This window comes from Oikopleura dioica, chromosome XSR (genome assembly GCF_907165135.1).
Source record: "Oikopleura dioica chromosome XSR, OKI2018_I68_1.0, whole genome shotgun sequence".
Classification (NCBI taxonomy): Eukaryota; Metazoa; Chordata; class Appendicularia; order Copelata; family Oikopleuridae; genus Oikopleura; species Oikopleura dioica.
The window spans coordinates 12,449,282-12,469,324 of NC_137294.1; the positions used below are offsets into that span (position 1 = coordinate 12,449,282).

At 42.3% G+C, this 20,043-nt stretch overlaps 6 protein-coding genes across 7 annotated transcripts; 2 read left to right on the plus strand and 4 right to left on the minus strand.

Annotated features, from left to right (window-relative positions):
- Positions 1-72: 72 nt before the first annotated feature.
- LOC145710237 (phosphatidylcholine transfer protein-like) lies at positions 73-1,896 on the minus strand. Its single transcript, XM_081787955.1, has 4 exons — positions 1,623-1,896; positions 1,242-1,443; positions 1,030-1,198; positions 73-608 (listed from the first exon to the last, which is right to left on the minus strand). The coding sequence occupies exons 1-4, from the start codon at positions 1,776-1,778 to the stop codon at positions 494-496; spliced, it is 642 nt and encodes a 213-aa protein (XP_081644081.1). The 5' UTR covers positions 1,779-1,896; the 3' UTR covers positions 73-493.
- A 3,327-nt stretch (positions 1,897-5,223) lies between these two features.
- Positions 5,224-5,549, minus strand: LOC145710242 (intestinal mucin-like protein). Its single transcript, XM_081787960.1, has one exon. It carries the CDS (start codon positions 5,458-5,460, stop codon positions 5,251-5,253), a length of 210 nt encoding a protein of 69 aa, XP_081644086.1. The 5' UTR covers positions 5,461-5,549; the 3' UTR covers positions 5,224-5,250.
- A 255-nt stretch (positions 5,550-5,804) lies between these two features.
- On the minus strand, positions 5,805-7,266 carry LOC145710241 (uncharacterized). The gene is made up of 5 exons (XM_081787959.1): positions 6,700-7,266; positions 6,407-6,500; positions 6,188-6,362; positions 6,078-6,147; positions 5,805-6,029 (listed from the first exon to the last, which is right to left on the minus strand). Exons 1-5 carry the CDS (start codon positions 6,742-6,744, stop codon positions 5,946-5,948), a joined length of 468 nt encoding a protein of 155 aa, XP_081644085.1. The 5' UTR covers positions 6,745-7,266; the 3' UTR covers positions 5,805-5,945.
- A 447-nt stretch (positions 7,267-7,713) lies between these two features.
- On the minus strand, positions 7,714-10,382 carry LOC145706401 (UDP-galactose translocator-like). Its single transcript, XM_081783796.1, has 7 exons — positions 10,130-10,382; positions 9,504-9,604; positions 9,370-9,462; positions 9,174-9,327; positions 8,455-8,810; positions 8,178-8,357; positions 7,714-8,084 (listed from the first exon to the last, which is right to left on the minus strand). The coding sequence occupies exons 1-7, from the start codon at positions 10,143-10,145 to the stop codon at positions 7,962-7,964; spliced, it is 1,023 nt and encodes a 340-aa protein (XP_081639922.1). The 5' UTR covers positions 10,146-10,382; the 3' UTR covers positions 7,714-7,961.
- A 1,424-nt stretch (positions 10,383-11,806) lies between these two features.
- LOC145706775 (uncharacterized) lies at positions 11,807-14,360 on the plus strand. The gene is made up of 8 exons (XM_081784215.1): positions 11,807-11,921; positions 11,963-12,100; positions 12,191-12,401; positions 12,491-12,735; positions 12,778-12,869; positions 12,918-13,112; positions 13,170-13,499; positions 14,096-14,360. The coding sequence occupies exons 2-8, from the start codon at positions 12,008-12,010 to the stop codon at positions 14,220-14,222; spliced, it is 1,293 nt and encodes a 430-aa protein (XP_081640341.1). The 5' UTR covers positions 11,807-11,921; positions 11,963-12,007; the 3' UTR covers positions 14,223-14,360.
- A 192-nt stretch (positions 14,361-14,552) lies between these two features.
- LOC145707676 (transcription factor CP2-like protein 1) lies at positions 14,553-19,950 on the plus strand. Of its 2 annotated transcripts, XM_081785236.1 has the most exons (16): positions 14,553-14,702; positions 14,808-15,064; positions 15,200-15,265; positions 15,428-15,535; positions 15,889-16,064; positions 16,107-16,261; positions 16,305-16,477; positions 16,688-16,750; positions 17,009-17,275; positions 17,319-17,415; positions 17,465-17,721; positions 18,205-18,241; positions 18,918-18,980; positions 19,030-19,193; positions 19,237-19,430; positions 19,668-19,950. In XM_081785236.1, exons 1-16 carry the CDS (start codon positions 14,661-14,663, stop codon positions 19,784-19,786), a joined length of 2,238 nt encoding a protein of 745 aa, XP_081641362.1. In that variant the 5' UTR covers positions 14,553-14,660; the 3' UTR covers positions 19,787-19,950. The 2 variants fall into 2 exon arrangements, with proteins under 2 accessions (XP_081641362.1, XP_081641363.1); XM_081785237.1 differs by lacking the exon at positions 18,205-18,241 and having other exon boundaries at positions 18,935-18,980.
- Positions 19,951-20,043: the final 93 nt, after the last annotated feature.

Below are 20,043 nucleotides of genomic sequence, written 5' to 3' on the forward strand. Positions count from 1 at the left end.
TTCTTTGGACCCTGACTCAGGTTTTCTACACTGGTTGCTCAGCCCTGCTCGAGGCTTCTTTTGCTTTTCGGTCGTTGAAAAAGAAATAAGACGCGTTTTTTAGTGTTCCTTGGTTTATATGAATTTATAATTGATGCTCGAGCAAATAAAAGGACTACAGAATCATTGAAGAAAATAAAAACGAAAGAAAAGATTTTTCGTGAATTCGCACAGTTGAAGAATTTTCGAACTTTCATTGAACGAAGAAATTGAATTCCAGAAATTTGATTATAAAAACGACTAGACGTACGAAAAGAGGGTAAATAGCGCCAGAAGTATAATTTTTTCGAAGTGAACTTTTCAGAATTTTGAATTTTTCAATTTGAGAATTCCAAAATTCGAGAATTCGAAACAGGCAAAGAAGGTGATAAGAAATACAATTGATTAATAATGCTAGAAAAGAGAAGACTTGAAAGGCTAAAAAGACACCAGAAGATGAATTCGATCTTGATTTTCATTTCGGGCAGTTTTGGCAGGCTTTCGCCACGACGCCCAAGTAGTTTGGAATGCCGCTTTTCGCCGCCCAGTTGATCAGCGAAGAAGGGATCTTCCCGCCAGGACGGTCTATGCTAAAACAATACTGTTAGTTTTACACTCCTGTTTTGCGAGAAATCAGGGTAAAATTCAGAGTCTGAGTGATTCTGAATGACGACAGTTTTTGATCAGTTACCCTATTTCATCCCTGTTTTTGGCTGTTTTTTTCCTGTAAAACAGGTCCTGTAACCCTGTATTCTGCCCTGTGCTGAGCTCGGTAACCTGTGTAAAAAGCCTGAGTCGGGGTCCTGAAAGTTTTTAGATAAGCTCTTTCAGGAGCCTGACTCAGGTTTTCAACACAGGTTGCCGAGCCCAGGCCTTGTCTGTCTGTGAAAATCAGTCTAAGTTTTACCCTGATTTCTATAGAAACATCCCTGTTATCATTAACTTTTCCCTGTTCTCTACTCTCCCGATCTTCAATAAAGTTGTCATAATCGTAGGGAAACGATGAATTACCTGTGCATGTAGATTTTCGTTCCATTTTTGGACTTCTTCAGAACCATGAATTGCTTGAATCCTTCAACGCGGACCTTGTTTTTATGAGGCGGAACAAGCTCTTTTCCAGAATCGTAAGTTTTCGACAAAATCACGATGTACTCGTCCTCTTCTTCTTCTCCCTTCACTTCTTCAATCCCCGTTTTTAAAAATAGAAAAGTGCGAAAACAAACCTCTGAATTCGCGGCAGTAAACGTAGTCGCGGTTGCTCACCATCGGAATGCCGTATTTGACGTCCCAGTAGATGATGTCCAGATTGTTGTTGGATTCGAGCATTTCGATTTTGGCGACGTAGGAGTCCCACTTCTTCCGGTAATCAACGTCCATCAGCGTCTTCTTCACCACTTCGGGCTCGTACTCGATCTCGCCGAAGACCTAGACAATTTTGCTTTTTAAACCGCCCTTGTTTCAATTTACGGAAAACTAGAATTTACCCTAACGCGACATACATTTCTGTGTGACTAAATGTCCTCTAAGTCAAATAATTAGCAGTCGATCAAAACATTTCTTTGCGAAAAAAACAATTAATCGAAAATAACAAAAAAATAGCTTACCTTCCACTGAAAAAGACCAGTTTCCTTGTCGAGCCAGGCGTAGACCTTGATCTGGTTCTTGTCGACAAAGAGCTTCCATTCTTGCGACTCGGGCTTTCCCAGCTTCAATTCCCGGACCGGATAGTCGAAGTCTTCGGCGGAGAAGTGTACACTCATTTCTTCGGCTCAGTTCTCTGCAGCGGATCAGCCAGCAGCGCCCACTGAGCTCGCGCTTGTCCGCCCACGCGCCTTATTTTTCAAGTTGCAATTATTGCTTTTGAAACTCAATCTAGAACTTAAAAGAAATAAACAGAACAGTATATTAGTGTAAATAAAATAAATAGTGTATAACAGGTTTTGAAAACGTGCATTTGCAAATTACATGATGATTTCAAAAAAAAATTTCGCGGGCCCGAAAATCGTCAAAAAACTTCTTGTCTAGTTTTGTAGAGCTCGTCGAGACGAGTCGAATGATATATAAAACTCCTCATGGTTTTAAGATTTTCCGCCAAAAAAAGTGATAAGAAGGTGTCATATCAAAAATTTTCCGACCAGCGCCGTTTTTGTTCTAGAAAAGCTGAGGTCATGCTTGACCCCGGAAAATGATCATCATGATCTGTTCTATTACAGCAAAAAATTTCAGCCCCTCATCATATACTCAGCCGAATTTATCGTTAAATTTCATTTTCCTCGGAGAATTGGACCGAAAGTGGTCCAGAAATTAGGAACGTGCAGCGACAACAAAATGCACTAATTTGCTAGAAGACAGATATACTGTATATCATATACATGCAGGGAAGTTATTGCCATTTTCGACTTGATTCTATCAATTTCTGCCTGGAGATTTCTGAAAATAATATTCAATAAATTGCCTGTCTGGTCAAATAATTGCCGATCGCCTTTCAACCATAAACAATACAACAGATAAGGAACGTACCTAAACACATTTTCTTTTTTTCGGAGAATAAATCCAAATACGACTTTTTATCTTACAGTCGAAACGCACAATTCCGGAACTTTTTTTTTCAGCAAAAAGGGCAAAATGTCCGGAATTGTGCGGATTCTAGATGGAAAAAAATTTTTTTTTCAAAATGTTTGTTTTTCATTCAAAACGTACAATGTCGAGAAAAAAGCAGAGAAAACGGCCTGGATTCACCCGTGTCGATGCAGAATTCAAGCAAAGGCAATTTTACTGTAGATTAATCAAAGCAGGCGCCGGATACAAGGAAGTCAACAAGCATTATGAGAAGAAAGAACAGAAAAAGCTTGCTACTTCAACATTCTACGACTGGAAAAATAAAGCAGATGAGATTCTGGCTGCTGGAAGGATTGCGAACCGTTGCCGACCAAACTACAAGCAGACTGACATTCGGAAAGAGTTTGACGATGATCTGTTGGCTGTAATTGAATCTTCGACTGTAGACATTGAGGGCGTTGTAGGCCTGCAAGATGAAGCTCGTAAACTTGCAGCTACGGAGAAATATAAAGACAAGGAAGAAATTACGTCAATGTCTTTCCATCAAGATTACTGCAACCGAATAATCAAGTCGTTCAATTTGAAAATTACACGGTCAGTTAGTACGATGGTCATTCTTTCTGATGGGGAGATGAAAATGGAACTAGCTCGGCTGATGGCAATGTGCAGTGGTTTTGATGATGGGAACATTTGGAACTTAGACGAATCCGCCTGTTTCATTGCGTATGCTCCAGAAAAACGTTTAATCATTCGCAAAAATGAATTTTATCGAAAATCAAAAGCGAAAGATGAGCGCCTTCGCTTCACCCTTACTCCGATCGTTTCCGCTGATGGCGATGGATCCTTTTTACCAGGGGTCATCGTCAAAGGTACTCAAAACTATAACATTTACCTTTTTCCTTTATTTTATTTTACCAAAAGAAAAATACAGCATTTATCAATCAATTTATGAAAAATAACAAAAAGAAATTCTGGGCCATAAGAACCTTGGTCCGGAAATTTCTTGGCCATAAGATAACTTGGTCTGGAAATTTCTGGGCCATAAGACCTTGGTCCGGAATATAAAATTTTGAATATATTTTTAGCAAATAAAATGACCACTTGGTCTGGGCTGGAAAGCTCCCGTACTTTTGTGTCCAATGGCACAACGATGGTGGCGAAAAAATTTCCGGGTTTCGTTGCGTACTCCAACCAGAACGGCTGGATGACCCGGGAAATTTTCAAGGAGGAGCTTAAGAGATTCTCTCGGTTCTTGGCCCGGGTAAAACCGGGTCAAAAGAACTTGCTCCTCCTTGATAATTTCTCGGGTCATCTGAATGTTGACCCTTCTGCGCTTGGAGTTACGAACGTAACCCGTGGTTTTTTCAAACCCGGGACAACTGGGGCTTATCAGCCTCTTGATCAAGTCTTCTTTGCCTGTCTTAAAGGCGGGGGTTAGTCAAAACTTCGTTGAAAAAATAATCAAAGATTAATTTATTTATTGTATATAAAATTATAAAATTTTGATGATCCTCTCAATAAAAGAAAGTACCGAAAATGGCTGCGGTCTTTCCGGCAAGAGCACCAAAAGACTTCGCCCGGACTTGAGTTGGGAGTCAAAACAGCAGTCAAGCTCGCCTCCGAAATTTCTCCCAATATTATACGGGCATGTTGGCGAAAATCCGGCATTCCTCGATTCCAAAAGTATCAGGTATAATCAAAACATAATTACTTTCTTTGTTTACTTATCAATTTAGGAAGCGCCTATCGATAATGAAGATGAAGAGCTCCAGCGCCAACAGATCGAAAAAGTGGAAGAAGAGCTGCTTATGGCCCGGGATTTTGCGCAACTTGATCTTGGAGATGATCGCGAGCAAATCGATGAACAACCAGAAAAAGCCATGGAAATTGCACCTCAAAAGAAGCCAGAAAAGCCGAAGAAACAAGCAAGCATTCTTAGTTTTTTTGCAAAAAAATGATCGAGTAAAATAAAAATTTCAGTTAAAATTTTTGGTCGAATTCTCCGTCTCAAGCGCGAAATTTGATCACGAAGGGGGTCTGTGTGTGTGAAATGCTTGCGACGGTGTCTGCTCGAAAAGAGGAAGATTGGGAGAATTATAAAAATCGGTAACTTTGAGAAAAAATAATTTGAATTTGATAAATAAGGTTTCTTGCCAAAGAACCGATGAGTTCCACATTTATTTCGGCTGAGCATTGGGTCCCCTATTCTTCATTCGGTTCACCTATTCTTCCTACAGCTTCGAAGCTTGGCGCTTCTACTACGTCAACTACTACTACAGCTACAGCTACTTCGATTCCCTCGCTTGAATCGAAGCCATCTTTCTTTGAAGAGTTCGAAATTGATCCCGAGATCGAATTTGTTGAAGGTTCAAAGGAGGCAGTTAGTCGTCGTCTTGCCCTTGATTTGGTAGAATATATTTGATGATTTGTTAATTAAAAATTTCGCAAAGCTAAACTCCAAGAAGATCTCGAAAAAACTCAAAAAGCGTGTCGTGAGAAAAAATTTAGACGAGGTCTTGGCTGAAAAAACCGTCGACAATCACTACAAATGCGGACGCTTGATGGTAGTTAACGATATCAGCCTGTCGAAAGCCGCGCGAGTTGGCGACTGTACGTACACATTGAAAAAAGAGGTAAAAAAAAGGTATAAGAGAGAAGAAAACCCCTTTTTTCTTAGTTTTCGTCAGTGCATTCTGAAGATATACAGCTGCATTCCTTGGCGACTGTAAGCTCGTATGTGAATGATGAGCCGTCTGGGCAAATGATATCGACGAGCTTTGTATCGGTCTCGGTGCAGATGCAGCAAGAGCATTGCTTATGGTATTTGTTCATGGCTTCTGACCAGATAGAAGTTGAAGTGCATTCACCAGAGCAAAGAGTCATCTCGACGACCTCCTTGGAGATGCATCCATCAGCTTCGACGTAGTCGGTGTAGTCGACCTTGACGCCGCATCCAGAAGTTGTTTCTCGCTCGCAAGTGTCTTTAGCTTTGAGCTCCAGTTCGAGAAAAAAAGTATCTGTAGCTTGGTTTTCCTCCCTCTCTTTCACTCTGGGTCTCAATACTCAATATATATTTATAAATTATTATTAATAAAATCGAGATTCAAAACGTTTGATTTTCAAGTCCTAAGTGAAATTTACTCAGGGTTTGATAAACTTTATCGGATCAAGGATCAGGTTTTCTTTTATTGTGATTCTCAATTTTACACAGGCCCGGGCCTCTTTACTTGGGACTCCTGAGTCACGTGGTTTTAACACAGGACAGGTTGCAGAGCCAAGTTCCTGCTCAGACTCGTATTTTTTGGCACAATCTATTTCGGCAGGAGAAAACGACAGTTTTGCAGGTAAATTCGACTTCTGAAGCACAGTTACAGTTGCTTTCTGATTTGCGCGTTTCTCTCGTTCGTCGGGGTCTTCTCCGGGTCGATTTTTGCCGCAACCCTCGTTTCCTCCTTGATTTCAATCACTTATTTATTTCACGCTTTTTGGAAAAAAGTTACCGTCGGGCGCATTCTCCGTCCGTAGAGCCGGTACTCCCCGAGAAACTCTTTTATTGACACTTCAAAAGCTCTAAAAATTAAAAACAACTTTCGCTAGAAAATTAAAATACTCGAAATGAATTCTCTCCTCCTCGTTGTTTGGCAACATGACTTTGAAGATGCTCTGGAGTTCTTCTTCTGAAGTGAGCGGCAGGATCTCTTTGAAAGCTCTCTTGACGTCCGCGAAGGAGAGGAAGCCGTCTTTGTCCTTGTCGAAGTAGTCGAAGATCAGCTTCATCTCGCAATCTGCGACTTTGCTTACTAAAGTGCAGCTGGAAAAAGAAACTGACCTGAGTAATCGTCGGTGGAAATAATGTCCATATCAAAATGGCGCGATTTGATCACGTGCGCCCATTTGTTCTTCTTCGGCGAGTTGGTCAACTGCTACAAATGCGCATTAACCTCAAACTCGCCATACTGTATATTTTCTTAAACGCTTCGTTTTACTCTTGCATCATGTAAGAAGCAAGCGTCAACGCAGATTTTGATGGTCAAAAGAAAATTTCAACTCTTCTCTTTTTCTCACGAATAAAGAAGAAAAGAAGCTTCTCCTTCGAAAGAAGTAAGGTTCGGTGCATCTTACTGAAGACGGGCGAGTGGCGGCAGGCTTATTTTCCATCTGCGACATAGTCGGGCGATTATCTCCTCTGAATGCAAATCTGAGTTGCCGTTTCTAACTGTGACAGCTTGCAGCAGAACAGGTCATCTTCTGGGGAGTGTTGGTTTGTCAATCTCTCTGCCATGAATAAAACAAAGGACGAAATGGCGCCTTCGGAATCAACAGGATTTCGCTCTGAATGCTTAATCCGATGGAAGCGATCCTCTCATTAGCCTGGCTTTTACTCTCGCGATTTGCGATTGAGCACAAATCTACATTTTCCCTACAGTCCTTCAACTCGATGAATGCTGCTATGAATATAATTGGTTACAGTGGGATATCATTTTCAAGCGTCCGATAGACTCTTGAGCCCTGCCGAATTCGAAGCTGACGTGGACGACATTGACAACAACGCGGAAATCAAAACCTCGGCGAAGAAGTTGCGAATGGATCAAAGCGGAATGGTGCGATTCAAAGGATACTGAGCTTGGGTCCGCTGGAATATAAGCTACATAACTTATGGGCGATGACGAAGAAAAGCGAGTCCTTCTCCATTCTTAAAATAAAAGAGTTTCTCGGGGAGTACCGGCTCTACGGACGGAGAATGCGCCCCATGGTAACTTTTCTCCAAAAAGTGTGAAATAAATAAGTGATTGAAATCAAGGAGGAAACGAGGGTTGTGGCAACAATCGACCCGGAAAAGACCCCGACTATTAGTCTCGTTAAACGGGGAAACGCGCAAATCAGAAAGCAACTGTAACTGCTTCAGAAGTCGAATTTACCTGCAAAACTGTCGTTTTCTCCTGCCGAAATAGATTGTGCCAAAAAATACGAGTCTGAGCAGGAACTTGGCTCTGCAACCCTTCCTGAGTTAAAACCACCTGAGTCAGGAATCCCGATTTAAGAGGCCCTGGCCTGTGTAAATAAAAGAAAACCTGAGTTTCCTTTATCCTGAGTTTATCAAACCCTGAGTAAGTTTCACTCAGGACTTGAAAATCAAAAGTTTCGAATCTCGATTTTATTAATAATAATTTATAAATATATATTTAGTATTGAGATACAGAGTGAAAGAGAGGGAGGAAAACGAAGCTACAGATACTTTTTTTTCGAACTGGAGCTCAAAGCTAAAGACGCTAGTCAATCTTTTTTTGAAGACGCAATTTCTAGCAGGTGGCAAGTGGTTTAGGTAAAAACGAAAAACATATTTTGTGCGGCGATTTGACAGATAAATAAATTGACTAGTACAGTCATAGTTTCGAAGGCGACCCGGCGGCGAACGAGTTTGGCAAGAGATCTTTTTTGGGTTTGGCAGGTAACGAGTACAAATACACGGCGCAGATTACCAGCGCCGCGCCTGTCACAAACGAACTCTGTCATTTCAGTTCAACACATTTTCAAAAGATGGATTCATTAAGACGAGAAGCCCTAACAGAAAGAGCACAAGGCTGTGTATTGAACTGTGCCTGTATTTGGAAGCCGAAGAAGATGACGGAAAGGATGGTGGAGACGATGATGGCTATGCTGGTTGCGAAGCCCTTGACAATGTTGTCCGCGTACTTGATGACGACGGCGATCAACAGGCCCCCGAAAGCCTGGTTGAAGACCACAGCCAGGGCGATGCCGTTGAAGCCAAAGAAAATTCCCTGAAACAGTCTTTAGCGCGAGAAATAGAAGAAAAACCGAGAACGATGAACTCGGCTTTTTGAATTGTTAATTTTTCTAAAAAGAAGAGTCGCTTACTTTTTTGGCAATTTGTTCTCCGTCTTTGGCGATCATTCCAATTCCGGCGAGAACAGCGGCAAAGAGGCCGAGCTGTATGTTCCTCAGCCAAATGGAGACTTGTCCCGTCTTGAGGATTTTCTCAAGGTAGACGCCGGCGAAGCCAGAAAAGAGGCAGGAAATGAGGACTGCGGAGAAGCCAACGAGCCGGTTTTGCGAAGCGGGATCGACGGAGGACTCGCTCGTTTCGTGGCTTTGGACGATCGCCACGCCAAGAAAGAGAAGCAGCATCGAAATCCACTGCGTCCGCGAGAGCTGTTTCTTCAGCAGGGCGACGGAGAAGAGAGCAGTCGTCAGGATTTTCAGCTGGTAAGAAACTGAAAACATCGATTTGACTTTTTACTTCTTGATTTAAAAAACGGGTGACACTATTTATATGATCAAGGAAACGCTCGCGGAGCCAGCTGAGCTCGGCAACCTGAGTGGAAAACCTGAGTCAGGGTTCTAAAAGAATAGAATGAAAAGCCTCGTAGCGGCTTTTTTTTATAAAAACGAAGCCGCGAAGCGGCTTCGCTAGTTAAAGTAATTCATTGAGTTGGTAACTGGCGAAGACGCTACGCGGCTTTTCATTTTACTCTTTTAGAACCCTGACTCAGGTTTTTTACTCAGGTTGTCGAGCCCAGCCACTCAGCAATAAACTTGCTCAAACAAAAACCGAAAAATCAAGTAGTTTAAAGTACCTTGAAAGGTAGCTGCTGGAAGATTGGAAACCGCCAGATAAAGCAGGTTGTTCTGGACTGTGTAGATGAAGCTGGGAACGGCGACTTTGAGCGTGTCCCAGGGCCGGTTGATGATCTCGCTGCTGATTTCGCCGTAGAAAGAGAGCACATTGCACTAGAACGGTTTGAGCTTAGGCGAGAAAGGCTGGAAAGGTACCTTGTGGCTGCCGACGAGGAGAATCAAAGAAGAAGCGACGATTTTTAAGATTTCGCAAAAGAACACTGCTGCGGTATTGAAGAACTTGTCTCCCTAAAACTTTGCTAAGGAGATGTTTTTAAATAGAGAATTACCTCGTCTGTTCGTGCTTTGCGCATCGTGAGCACCAGGGAGGCATTTTGAGCGACTAAAAGGACGAGGGCGAGCGTCTTGACCCATCCCATCCCGCTCGAGTCTGAAAACAAAATTCTCGTTTTTTTAATTTTGCGCGAAAAAGGGAAAAAAGCTTGCGGCGATTATAAAGTTTTACAAAGCGTAAAGAATAAAAATTCAGGAGCGCTTTTGAAGCATTCTCACGCCTCTTTTATTTTTTATTTTGACTTTTGATTTTTAATTAATAAAAAATCAGTCCAATTTACCAGAAATAAAAATAAATCTAGCTGAAAATTCGGCAAAGCCAGATCGTTTCTAAAAAAGCCGCTGTGCGGCTAAAAATGCTGGGACCGGATTCTACACGGATTTTCGAGTCCTGAGCTCGGCAGCCTGTTTAGAAAACCTGAGTCAGGTTCTGATGAGCCAAAATGAAGCCGCAAAGCCGTTTCGCTAATCTAAAAATAGATTAAGTAAGTTGTGTTGCAAAGCGGCTTTGCGGCTTTATTTTTCAAAAAGCCGCCACGCGGCTTTTCAATTTAACTCTTCAGAACCTGACTCATGTTTTCTACGCAGGATACCGAGTCCAGAAGTCGAGTAAAATCGCTACCTTTGTGGGAATTCATTTTCTGTCAATTTCGGATTCTCTCTCGCTGCGCGTTTTTTATCTTATTTTTAATCTTATTTAATTTGGCAAGTGAGTCAACTCAGATGCCTTCATCTTTGGGTCAGGAAAAAATGTACGCGAGATGTCCGATTCTGTAGGCCTGCGGGCAGACTCAAAAGTCTACTGCAGAAGAAAAAATCCGATTAGAGCGAATCGGTCAGCCTTTTTTCCAAAGTCGGGGATCTTATCTTGCGCGGATCTGCTTCTTTTTATCCGATTTTAAAAGTATTCAATAATTTATTTTCTTTAAAAAATAATTGAAAATAATGAGTGTTATTGATGATTTTTAATCAGATTTTATTTTTTTTTAATAAAAAATATTAAATAATTATTTTTAGAAAAAATGCCTTTTTAATAATTAATAAAGAAAAATAATACTAAATAATTAGTAATTATTATTTATTAAATAAAAATTGTGATTTATCAAATAATAATTACTTATTATTTAATATTATTTTTCTTAATAACGAAAAATAACGTAAAATAAATATTTTTTCCTTAATAAATAATTTAATATTTTTTGTTTAATAGTTTGCGAGGAACTTTGAAAAATTTAATTAGTCATAAAAATATAATCCACGATTTCTAGAATTTCTGATAAAAATTTATCAATTGAACAGTTATCAATCAATTTTTCTCTTGAACAGAAATAACTTCATTTTCTTCAAAAACGAGAAGCCGGGATTTTTCCCTTTTCTCGATTTTTATCATTTCCCTCGGCTCCCGATTGGGCGACCAATCAGCTGCGCGCTGATAAAAGCGGCCGTGGGAATTTGTAGAATTTAGCGAATTCGCGAAAAAGGGAACGGAAAAAGAAGACAAGAAAGAAAAAAGAGAGAAAAGAGAAGAAAATTATGAAAATCGGCTGGTCGCTATTTGTGATTTTGGCAGTGACGAATTTTGGAGAAGGAAAGGCGAAATTGGCCTGCTGGGAAACTGAACGTAAGTAGCTTATCGGCTCGGCAACCTGTGTGGAAAACCTGAGTCAGGTTCTGAAGGGCTAGTAGCGGCTTTTTTGAATACGAAGCCGCTGTCGGTATCAGGATCTTTGTCTAAATACTGGCGAAGTGAGGTCTCTTCAGAACCTGACTCAGGTTCCCACACAGGTTTCACATTTTTTCTAAATCAAATTAAAAACTCACCAGATATTCGAGGAGGAGAATATGCCATCTCTGAGATTTCTTAATTTCCCGAATTTATCAAAAAAAAAATAATTATTTTCAATTTATTTTCTTCGAAGTTTGTGGAAAATAATCTAGAAATAAATTCAACTTTTAGGCTTCGAAATCGAGAACGCGTGCCGTGCCTGCCGCAGCAAAGGAGACAATCAACGCATTTGCGCAGAAACTGGCTTCATCGAAAAGGTTTCTTTCAATTTCAGTCTCTGCAACTCGGCGAATTGAACTCGCTTTTTCCCACAAGAGTTACGTTCCCAGCTTGACTCTGGGCTCAGCAGGCTGTGTAGAAAGCCTGAGTCAGGGTCTGAAATGAAAAGCCGCGCAGCGGCTTTTCTTGAAACGAAGCCGCGAAGCGGCTTCGCTAATATTACTATTACACTCTATCAAAAACTCTGGCGAATTTAGCTTTTCAATATATAAACACTGACGTAGGTGTTTTTAGGTGAAGTGCAACAGTGGCCAAATCGAGGCCCGTTCGTGCACCGAGCTGCCAGCAGACCAGAAAAAGAAATTCATCAAGTTTGAGCTGTTTTGCGCGCTTTTTGGAACCGGCTGCGGTAAGCTTAGATTTCCGGCTTTTTCGTCAATAAGTTTTCAGCGTATTTCACCTTCCAGCGCATGAGACAGCTCGACCGCGAGCACGATGAGCGAATCAAGAAACAACTTTCCTCTCTCTGAGTTTTCCAGCAACTACCAACCTCCTTTTCAAAACGTCATTTGCTTCTGTGTCTATTCTTCAAGTCTGGGCTCGGCAAGCTGTGAGACTCATATTAAATTTGTTTGAGGAACCTGACTCAGGTTTTTAAACAGTTTGCCGAGCCCAGCCTCAAGTTGCAGTTCCAGCTCGCTTCTCCTTCATTTCGAGCTCGACGCTTCTGGCTGCTTCGATCTCTCGGCGGCGCAGGAAAAACGCTTCGACTCTCCAGACTCAAAATATCACTGCTCAAGAATGGAGAAGGACTCGCTTTTCTTCGTCATCGCCCACAACAAATGCTCTCTCGTCAATCTTGAGTCGCACGTCTCCTTCTTCAAATACTGTAAGTATTCATCTCTCCTCAAGGCCTTTTTTCTGGATTCCGATAGATCAAAGCAATGGGCAGCTCTCGGAATCACTCATCTTTTTCAGCCTTCGAGCTAACAGCTGGAGAGCGACTAACAAGCGACTCTCTCGTCCGAAAGATCCACTTCGCCTACGAAATCCTGGCGAAGTACTTCCTCTTCGGCGCGCGTCAGGAATGCTCCCTTTCGAAAATCGCCGCCTCCTCCTTTTTTCGTCCAAACTCGACGGCTGTCTCGACCAAGCGCGGCTGGTTCGGCGCTCAAACCACCACCATTGCGCCCCTTTCTCCTCATGTCATGCTTTTTCTTCACGTATGTTAACCGAGACTCGAGGACGAATTAAAATTGATTTAGGAAGAGATGACTTTTCTGCTCAGCGCAAATCTAAATAATGTGCGAGTCACTGGAGCTCTCAATCTTCACTCCTCCTCGCTGCCCTCGCTCAGGTTCGAAAAAAGTAATTCCGCTTTTCAAAGCGTAATCTTTTGCTTCAGCACTTGTTCCCTCGGAGTAGATCTGTCAGGGCGGCCGAATCTCGTTCCATCAGAAGACGTCTTCATCGACTTTACTTCTTCCTCCAGCGCGGCCAAGCTCGACTGCTGTCTCAGCAACGAAAATCTATTTCTGGCGCGTTACGACGTCGAAAACATCTCCTGTCCTCTCAAACTCAAAGTCACGGTCAGAATTAGGTTCGTTTTCCTCCTGCGTGTTTTCGTGCACATTTTATTCTGTTAATCAATTTTTAGAGAAGCGGACAAGATCGTGGAGACGTCAATTTGTTGCAAAAGCGAGCTTCCGAAGAACGTGCGGATGCAAGAGTTGAAGCTTCGTTTTCAGCTTCCGGAAGGGACGGTCAACGCCATCCTCCTCGGCGGCGGAACATCGCTGCTGGCTTCTTTTTCGATGGAGAAGGAAACGAACGAAGGCATCTGGCAAGCGAAATCGCTCTTTGGCGGTGCTGAAGTCGACTCCACCATCTCCATCGCCGTTTCAACCGTCGACGACGTCCAAAGCATCAAAAGAAGACTCAATAACTTCGTCTGTTCTTTTCACGTCGAGGACTTTTCCTTCTTCAGGTAAAGTGTGGCCTCGAATAAGACTTAAAATGCCGTGCAGCTCAATTTTACGTAAACTCGAGTCTGGGCTCGGTAACCTGTCTAGAAAACCTGAGTCAGGCTTTGGAAGATCTTAAATCAAGAGCCGCGTCGCATGATTACAATTACGCTTTGCGGCTTTTCATCCAAGATCTTCCCAAGCCTGACTCAGGTTTTCTAGACAGGTTGCCGAGCTCAGACTCGATCCCGCAAACGGCTTCTATCTTAGAATCTAAGTAGATTTATTCTATCTAAAAATGTTTAACAGTCGAAATCTCGCGAATTTTTACTCTATAAAAAGTGCACCTTTTGCAAAAAAAGTGACAAAAGTGATAAGTGAAAGTGAGGTGATTTCCCAAAAAAGTGCACTTTAAGGTGCACCTTCAAAATGCTTTTTTCAAAAAAGTTTAAGGTGAAGTGAAAGTGCTAAAATTTCCCAAAAAGTGCACTTTTAGGTGCACCTTCAAAGTGGTCTTTTTGAAAGATTAAAAGGTGAGGTGGGTGAGGTGATAATTTCACTTTCGATCACTTTCCAAAAAGTGCACCCTAAAGTGAGGTGATTTCGAACCCTGTTTCAGGCTAGCAGTTTCCAAGTTCAAAATCTGCGATCAATCGCGTTCGCCGATTCCCGTCGAGAGAAAAACGCGTCAGCGGCTTTCCTGCGCCAACGCTAGAATTAATCTGTACACCGAAAACACGCCTTAGTCCAGTAGTTCTTTCTCTTCTGTCCTTTTCATTCGCTTTACAACACTTGTACTTATATTTACCTGCTCTGCGAAAAATAACTTAGTGATGCGCTTCATCAACTATTCAGTTCAATAAAAATAAATACATACAGATTCAAAAAAAGTATTCGCTCTTGAGTTCTCCTCTCTCTCAGAAAGAAATCAGCAGAAATAATGATAGTTATTGTTAGTTTTTCTGCCCAATTTGGTGCAAGAATCGTTCGAAACTCGCTGCAGGGAAAAATGCTCCAGGCCGAGTTTTTGTTAAAAGGAGCAATACAAGATGGAAGAGTTGTTTTGACGAGAGTGCTTTTTAGAATGTGTTTCCGGCTGGTGATTTTATAGTCCTTTCCCTTACTTCTGGCCTTGATAGCTTAGAAGAGACTCTCCCAACTTGTCCGTAGGAGAAACAAAAAAGATGTCGCAGAGTGACAATTCGCCGCCTTTGCAAAATGCCCCGGTGAGTATGCTCGCTCAAACAATTATCAAGAGAATAGTGAGCTTCAGCTTCCAGTGAATGAAGCATCATCTTACTAGCTACCTGCCTAAAATGTTTTTCTTTCAGTCGCAGCAAGTGTACAATCTGAAGTTCTTGCCCTACCAGCCGTCGAACCAACGTCCGGCAAAGCAGCAAAAGACTAAGCGCCGCGAAAAAGACGGAAATGACGAGAATCCGCCGAACAAAGTGCGTCCGCGCTCATCGATGGATCCACCCGCCGTGCCGAGTCCACAGTCGCGGATGAAGAACTACTTTGGGAAGACGCGCACTTCCGTCTCAACTTCCCAGGCGAATCTCGACCTCCTCGGCAGCCGACGACTAAACAGGAAAACGGCCAAAGATAATCTAAACTAACTTTACAATTGTTTTATCGAATGTCCGCTTGCAACTTCGAGAAAGAAATAAATCCAAACCTCGAAGTTCAAGCGTCTTCTTGAATTTACTATCTGAGGCTGTTTCAGTTCGACCAGCTCGCTCGATGATGCGCTGCACTTGAGCGGGGCGATCCCACGAACGAATTTTACGCAAGTGTTGAAAATATATACGAACAGGTCTTCACCCAAGGCTCGCCAACATGTTTAATAATCTTGATCAAATAATAGGAAACTACTGATAGGTGCTAGCTACTGATATTAAAACTACTCATTTTGAACAACACAGCAAATAATTTTTCGACACTTGAAAAGCACCCAATTCGCCTGCAACCAAATTCAAGAGTCAGTTTCGGACTCTGAGATCTCGCTGACTTTGATCGACACGGAAGCGGCGCATCGCAATCCAGCTGATGAGCTCAGGTACGAATCTATATTTATTTCTGCTCTTTTTCCGCTCCAGCGCTCCTTTTTCTATTTCGACTCCTTTTTTGAAATACAGATTCTGAGGGTTCCGTTTTTTGAAATCATGGCCAGCTCCTGCGAAGAAGATATAGCCTGGCTTTGCAATAAAATTAAACAAAATAATTACGGCTAATAATAATAATTTGAATACACTCAAAACATCGAAAAACCCTGAGTTTATAATCGAGTTTTTAAAAAGGAAAGCTGACTTTAGATTTTATTTTCAAAGCCAGAACTAGACTTCCTGGAAATGGAATACCAAACGTTAATTTCTATTTTGTTAATATTCAAGCGTTTTAAAACTGTTGTAGCGCGCGCTTCGAGCACTGCTTCTCGAGCAACCAGGGAATGAGCAACAACGAGACCATTTCGATGTCGGACGTGCTCGAGCTCGACATGTTCAACAACACGGACAGCGTCTACGTTCAAACCAGCCAGGGACAAGACATCAACTTCTCCGCGCTCGACATCAAAAGCTCCCCTCCAGGTAGGGCAACCTAAAAGCAATTCTTGCTATTATTTTATGAAGGCTCGCGGCAAAGCTGGGGCACAGTCCAGCCAAGCAGCCGTCCAGACTCGGCGCAAGGAAGCTCGCCCGTCGTCGTCAACACGCACATTCAGCCGAAGTCGAACCAGAAGTTTACCATTCACAATCCCGACAGTGGTCAAAGAACACAAACTAAGGTAAATTCTCCTCTTCTTTTCAAAGATTTTTTGATTGGATTAGTTGGTTGAAGAAGCGTACGACGACACGGGAACGCTGGCTGAGATCATCGAAAACGGACAGATCCAGCCGCTGGAATTCATTCTCGTCCAGAACACCTCGCCGCTACAAAAAGTCAACGAGGAAAGTCTCACCTATCTCAACCAGGGGCAGGCTTACGGCGTCCGTCTCAAACGAAGGAACACTTTTGAAATCATGGAAGACTAATACTAAGCGGAGTTTAAAGCTGTCTACTAGACATTGTTTAGTCATGATGTCAAAGTAATAGCGAAAGAACCTGTCGCTTATAAGTTATAACTCACTTTTCTTTGTATAAGATGCGAATTCTGAGTATTATTGTTGATTCTATCAACACTAATATAAATACTGATTTGAAAAGTCGAAAAAAGACCCGAAGCTTGCAAGCAAATGGGCTTGCAAATGGACACTCCTTTTCGAATTTGCTTGAGGTAAGTCGAAGGCGCCACTTTCCTAAAACGTAGGGGCGATAAACCAGATCAACCTGGCATCATTTTTCTCGAAAGAGCAACGCATGACTCACATTTATTTTCCAGCCTTTTTGAAAACGAAAAACAGTGGAAATTAAAAAAAAACAGTAAACATGCGTTTCTGAGATCTCAAACAGTGAGTCCTCGTTGATTGCAAAAAAAAAACCGAAAAACCGAAAAACAAGAGTTAGAGAGCCAAGTAGCAAAAGTATGCATTAGGGTGATTTTCCACGACCGTCGCTTGCAGAATACGGAAGCGGAGCAGATCGAGTCCTGGAGCCAGGCGAATCCTGGAAAACGCTTCATCGAGATCGACAAGGAGCTCAGCACAGAGATCAGCTGCGTCAGCAACAAAAAGGAGGAGCTCAACTGCTCCGAGCTGGTCTGGGCGAGTTCCAAAGACGCCGTCGTTTTCATCAAAATCAACTGCATTTCGACCGAGTTCACTCAGAAGAAACACGGCGGCGAAAAGGGAGCGCCTTTCCGGTATTCTAGTAATAGGCGTTTTGAGTGAAACCTGAAAACTTAGGCTGCAACTGGACGCGTTCAAGGAGGACCCCTCGGTGATGCAGTTTAACTCGTCGCAGTGTATCCAGGCGAGCAGTTGCCAAATCCGCGTCTTCAAGGTTCGAGTGAAAACGAGTCCGAGCGAGTTCGAGAAAGTGAAATTTTCAGCCCCGCGGAGCGGACCGAAAGCAGAAAAGCGACCACCAGCGCGTGTCGAAGGAAATGGCGGACGAGAGCTGCAAAGGCAAATACATTCCCTGCTACGAGCGGACGCGGCTGCAGCCGACCCAGCCCTGGGAGCCGCGGCTTCCACTGACGCCCTCGTTGAAGAGCTCGCCCAGCCAGAATTTGGGCTTTCGAGAAACTCAATCTGACGACACAATGATTTTGGATCAGAATCAATCCGTCGATCAGAGTGTTTTCGCGTAAGTGTCCTGTTTACACTCATTTCAGAAGCACTGTTACTAGCCCTAATGCTTCTTTAGGGTAGACATCGTGAATTGATTTTTCTTCAGTTTTCTTTTTCTTAAAATTAACCTCTAGTTTGTTACGCCCTTATTTTATTTCGACGGATTATAGTCTGAAGAAAAGCTCAATTCATGATGGAAATACCTTTTGATAACTTTCCTATGCCAAAATATCATCTTGTAAATCTAACGATCTTGACGATTAAAATCGAGTTTTTTTCCCTCAAAGCTTTATTCTATTCTTTCTGATAAAAGAAGTATATTTTGGCATATTTGATTGACAAAATCAAAGCAGGTCTATTTTGATTTCTCTTCTTTGATTTTGCGAATCAGAATCTGGTGGAAACAGAACTCCTCTTTTCAAGCTAATCGACGGTTAAATTAATTTTAAAAATAAAATCCCCTTTCGATCAATTTTCAAGCCGTAATTTCTTGCAAAAGGATTCTGGAAAGTACAAATTCTATCACTTCCGAAGATTTAAGGCTAGGGTGGTCGATTTGGCCCAAAGCAGGGCTCATAAACTCTGGACTTGTTAATGCCAGAGTACCCCATAATAGCTTTAAATAGAGATCCATCCTAGATCTTATGAATTACAGAAGCTTTTTCCGTCATCCAAAGAAAAAAGCCACTTCCGGTGCCTTCAAAGTTGGCATCTCGGCCAAAATCGCGAAAATAGCCCATCTTCAAGGCTCCAAAACTCCAAAGTTTGCATTATGGTCCTATCAACTCTTACTATTTTTCGATTTCTTAGACCCTAATCTTAAAATTTACAGAAGATTTTTTTTATTTGATCATTTTTTCTTTAGAAAATTTTTCAATAAACCAAGGTAACTATTTTTGACTATTCATTCCTATGAAATGCCCTGCGGGCATAGCCTAGACGCCACAAGCCCTACCCTAAATGAATGTCCTTAGAGTTAGCTTTCCAAAAATGTATCATATGCCACTATTGTAAAGGGTTGAAATTTCAAAATATTTGGTTCACTTTCAAAATACACTAATTTTCTGCAGCTTTAGTCGCAATTTCCGGGAGATCGAGTAGAGATAGCCAAAAAGTGCATAAGGAGTTTTTTGCTCCAAATTTTCCGAGGAATCCAAAAATGCGGGTCAAAAAAAAGAACCTGAGACTTGGCCAAAATCGACCACCCTAGCCTTAAATTATGAAAATAGTGGCGTCGGCAATATCACTCACTCCTCCTCCGTCGGCTTCGTCCAGGTACTTTTCTAGCGCCCAAGCAGACGCTCCTGAGTCTCAATTCTTTCAGGCCTGGCTCAAACGGCGCAACTTTCACGCTTTCACGCAGAAATTCGCCAACTTCAGCGGCAGCGACTTGCTCAGCCTCTCCCGCGAAGACATGCTTCAAATCGGCCTCGCGCCGCCGCAAATCCACGTCGCCGAGGTTATCCGATTGCACAACGCAATTATGAAGTAAGGGCGAAGTCCCGATAGGTATCAACTAGTCTTTGTTTAGTCCCGCGAACGGGCCGGAAAAGTCGGTAACCTGTTTCTACATTCGAACAGTGGACGAAGACCTCCACTATCCGGTTTTCCTGAAAGCTCCGACTGTGCAAAATCTGACCGAGTGCCTGGCGATGGTCACTCAAGTCGACCCGGCGCAGATCAACCGCGTCATCAACCGTCGCAAATCCGCCTCGCAATCCAACAGTGAGTCCTCCTTGATTCCAACAAAAACCCAAAGTTCGATAGCTCAATAAGACTTTCAGAATCGACAATCCGCTCGGGTCAATCAAAATTGAGCAGCTCATAGCGCGGCTTTTTCATTCTTTTTTGCTCAAAGTCTCAAGCGGCTTTTCGATTTCCGAAGCATAATTGATGAATTAGATTTAAATTTTGACTTCCAGAGAAATAAAGGGGTTCAAATAATCTTAAATTCCTTTTCAGACGATATCAAAGTGATCGTGACCGACGAAATGGTGGCCACTTTCCAGAACGAAACGAGTTTCACCGTGCTTTTGGTCGGAAGCCCCGAAGAAGGCCTTACTGCCGTAATTCACAGATAAACCCATGTGGCCCTTTTTTCTACTTTTTCTGTGAGCACTTTTTCTTTAATAATACCTTGCTAAAAATGTTTCTTTATTCGCGAGACCGAAAACCCTTTTTGCTATTTGCCGAGTTCAATGATTCCAGTTCCATGATTAAATAAAACGCCTTCTGATAAATTCAATCATTTCTTGTTTTTTGATGCAGGTGCAGACTGTAGAGTTGTGAATATTTTGGAAATGGCGAGCTGCGTAGAAATCTGAGTCAAGGTCCTAAT

Coding starts and splice junctions, on each gene's coding strand:
- LOC145710237 (XM_081787955.1), bottom strand. CDS start 1,778: ATGAGTGTACACTTCTCCGCCGAAGACTTCGACTATCCGGTCCGGGAA. Junction 1,199..1,241: donor TTACTGCCGCGAATTCAGAG/GTTTGTTTTCGC, acceptor CGGGGATTGAAG/AAGTGAAGGGAGAAGAAGAA. Junction 609..1,029: donor ACGAAAATCTACATGCACAG/GTAATTCATCGT, acceptor GTATTGTTTTAG/CATAGACCGTCCTGGCGGGA.
- LOC145710242 (XM_081787960.1), bottom strand. CDS start 5,460: ATGACTCTTTGCTCTGGTGAATGCACTTCAACTTCTATCTGGTCAGAA.
- LOC145710241 (XM_081787959.1), bottom strand. CDS start 6,744: ATGTCGCAGATGGAAAATAAGCCTGCCGCCACTCGCCCGTCTTCA. Junction 6,363..6,406: donor TTCCACCGACGATTACTCAG/GTCAGTTTCTTT, acceptor GCAAAGTCGCAG/ATTGCGAGATGAAGCTGATC. Junction 6,030..6,077: donor GACGGAGAATGCGCCCGACG/GTAACTTTTTTC, acceptor ATTGAAATCAAG/GAGGAAACGAGGGTTGCGGC.
- LOC145706401 (XM_081783796.1), bottom strand. Junction 9,463..9,503: donor GCAAAGCACGAACAGACGAG/GTAATTCTCTAT, acceptor GCAAAGTTTTAG/GGAGACAAGTTCTTCAATAC. Junction 8,085..8,177: donor TCTTCGGCTTCCAAATACAG/GCACAGTTCAAT, acceptor CTGAAATGACAG/AGTTCGTTTGTGACAGGCGC.
- LOC145706775 (XM_081784215.1), top strand. CDS start 12,008: ATGAGCGAATCAAGAAACAACTTTCCTCTCTCTGAGTTTTCCAGCAAC. Junction 12,101..12,190: donor TTTGCTTCTGTGTCTATTCT/TCAAGTCTGGGC, acceptor CCGAGCCCAGCC/TCAAGTTGCAGTTCCAGCTC. Junction 12,402..12,490: donor CGTCTCCTTCTTCAAATACT/GTAAGTATTCAT, acceptor CATCTTTTTCAG/CCTTCGAGCTAACAGCTGGA.
- LOC145707676 (XM_081785236.1), top strand. CDS start 14,661: ATGTCGCAGAGTGACAATTCGCCGCCTTTGCAAAATGCCCCG. Junction 14,703..14,807: donor CGCCTTTGCAAAATGCCCCG/GTGAGTATGCTC, acceptor TTTTTCTTTCAG/TCGCAGCAAGTGTACAATCT. Junction 16,065..16,106: donor CATCAAAAGCTCCCCTCCAG/GTAGGGCAACCT, acceptor TATTTTATGAAG/GCTCGCGGCAAAGCTGGGGC.